This window comes from Nuphar pumila, chromosome 3, assembly GCF_984573655.1.
Source record: "Nuphar pumila chromosome 3, dmNupPumi1.hap1.1, whole genome shotgun sequence".
In the NCBI taxonomy this organism is placed as follows: domain Eukaryota; kingdom Viridiplantae; phylum Streptophyta; class Magnoliopsida; order Nymphaeales; family Nymphaeaceae; genus Nuphar; species Nuphar pumila.
Window position 1 is genome coordinate 25,060,792 of NC_143251.1, and position 2,453 is coordinate 25,063,244.

Here is a 2,453-nt window from a genome sequence, read left to right on the forward strand (position 1 = left end):
TTAAAATAAAATAAAATAACCGTCAAAGGGAGCTTCTACGACAATGCATCTAGAGCAGTAGAAGCTTTTATCATGACATATAACACCACACAGCAAATGAAAATTGTGCAGGCAATATCCGATTACGAACGCAGTAGAAATCTTCCCCACCTACTCGTGCATCATTAAGCGATATTTGGTGGGGAAGGTTAGACTTTAGCAAGTCAGCAACCATTAAAAAACTTTCTCCTTCAAAGAAAAGTCAAGCACTGAAAATTTAGCCCACCACCCTGGAGATTTGGACCCCTACCATTTACCAATAATGAATCTTGGTTTGGTTGGTCTATGTGGTCTACTAATACTTAACAGGCTTGAAACAACACCAATAAACCTTAGCCTCCCTCAGACAGTGCAGTAACCATTTAGACCTTCTGTTCTTTATTCTTCATCACCTTGCCAAGAAGCACCAGCCATGGCAGATCATCAGAGAGTTCACCCGTACTACATCGAGGCTCGGCCGACTGCACCACTAGCTCCGCACAGCGAGTTGGTCTCAGAGAAAGACGATCCGCAGACGCCCAATTTCCAGCCATACCGTCAGAATTTGCCTCCGCTGCCGCCGCCTAGGCGGCGAAGAAACTATTGCTGCCGCTGCATCTGTTGCACTCTCTGGATCCTCTTTACCTTCATCGTCACCATAGCCATTGCGGCTGGCGCTCTTTACCTCATCTTCCGGCCGAAGCTGCCGGAATATTCCATCGACCGCTTGAGAGTAACAGCGTTCCAGCTGAGCTCGGTCGTCCCCATTACCCTCTACTCGCAGTTTGTGGTCACGGTGACGGCCAAGAACCCGAACAAGAAGATTGGGATTTACTATGGGGGAGGTAGCAAACTGAACGTGTGGTACACGGACGTGAACCTGTGTACGGGACAGCTGCCGGTCTTCTATCAGGGACACCGGAACACCACGGTTCTTAACGTGGTTTTGACGGGGCAGAACGAGGTGGGGAACGGGTTGCAGGCAGCCTTGATGATGCAGCAGCAGACGGGGCAGATCCCTCTGGACTTTCACGCGGACGTTCCGGTGAAGATCGAGCTCGGGAGCTTGAAGCTGAGAAGAGTGACGTTCCTGGTTCGCTGCAGTTTGATTGTTGATAGCCTTACAGTTGATGGACAGATCAGTATAAAAGCCGATAAGTGCAGTTTTCGATTTAAGCTATAAACCGAAAACATATGTGAATTATTTCATTATCTTGTTTTTTTTTTTAAATTTTCAGTTGTATTGCCTTTTCTTTGTTTATTGTCTTATTTTTCATCTTTTGTGAGGTGCTGAGGCACGTACGCCTTGCACAGTCATTATTATTATTATTATTATTATTATTATTATTATTATTATTATTTTGTTATTAATAAATGGAGTCTGCATTTAGTATTAGTACTTTGCAATAAAAGGATTCCCATAAGCAAAGTTTAAAACGTTAACGCGTACAGGGATTTTCTCTGTAAAACACAAACACACAAAATCTAGTTCGGATCGGGTGCAATATGATTGCACAAAAATTGTGCATTAAACACCCGTTCGCCCTCCATCAGGTCTTGAGCCCTACACCTGACCCCAAGATTGAGGGTAATCAGGTACTTGATGCAGAAATATTTGTGCAATCAAATTGCACCTGATCTTTTCACCAGAAAATCACTATGCGTGCAGCGATCTTCCAGTGTTCACAAACACAGAAAGAAAATTCTCTCAAAGGCCAGAAGTGGGGATGGAGACTACACATTCAAAACGGGAAAAAAGGCGTATAAGAATTTTGATTTTGAATAGCGTTGTGGAAAGCTGGTCTTTTGCTTTATTCTATTTTGCTTTACAAGCAGCAGGTGCACCAAATTATTGATAAGATCGTTTTGCATGTAGAACAATTTAAAAAAACGTGCTCAACCTTTTGAGTATTTACAAAGACATTGAGGAAACTACGTTTAATTACCCGACTGAGCTATGAAATAAAAGCAACCGCTTGGCTCACCCCCGGTATCGGCTATATATCTACATGAGACTATTTCTCACTATATTATAAGTTTGATGATAAATTTTGAGGCTTAAAAAATAACAAAAATAAGTAAGAAAATATCATGTTTAGACAAAAAATACATAAAAAATAAGTAAAAATTGTAAAAGAAAGAAGAAAACATATTTAAAATATAAAAATTAAATAAATAAAGAGTAAAACTAATTGATAATATCGAGATATTTTACTTATATTATCGTTTGTTGAATTTACATTGATAATATCATATATTGAAATTTTCACCGATATCTGTAACTATGGTTAAACTACAGTTAATGATGATTAATCGAACGTTTTAGCCCTTCAACCCTTTTCTTTTAAACCTCTTGTTTTTTTTACTCTGATCCGAATTAAAGAAACTCTCTCTCTCTCTCATTTCTTCAAGATAGAAACTCTACTACAAATTCA

General features: G+C 39.9%; 1 protein-coding gene across 1 annotated transcript; it reads left to right on the plus strand.

Moving 5' to 3' along the window:
* The first annotated feature begins 444 nt into the window (after positions 1–444).
* LOC149842331 (NDR1/HIN1-like protein 6) lies at positions 445–1,324 on the plus strand. Its single transcript, XM_090001390.1, has one exon. The coding sequence runs from the start codon at positions 452–454 to the stop codon at positions 1,199–1,201; it is 750 nt and encodes a 249-aa protein (XP_089857516.1). The 5' UTR covers positions 445–451; the 3' UTR covers positions 1,202–1,324.
* The last annotated feature ends 1,129 nt before the right edge of the window (positions 1,325–2,453 follow it).

What these genes read in the sequence shown, in the direction of transcription:
- LOC149842331 (XM_090001390.1), top strand. Translation starts at nt 452, where the DNA reads ATGGCAGATCATCAGAGAGTTCACCCGTACTACATCGAGGCTCGGCCG.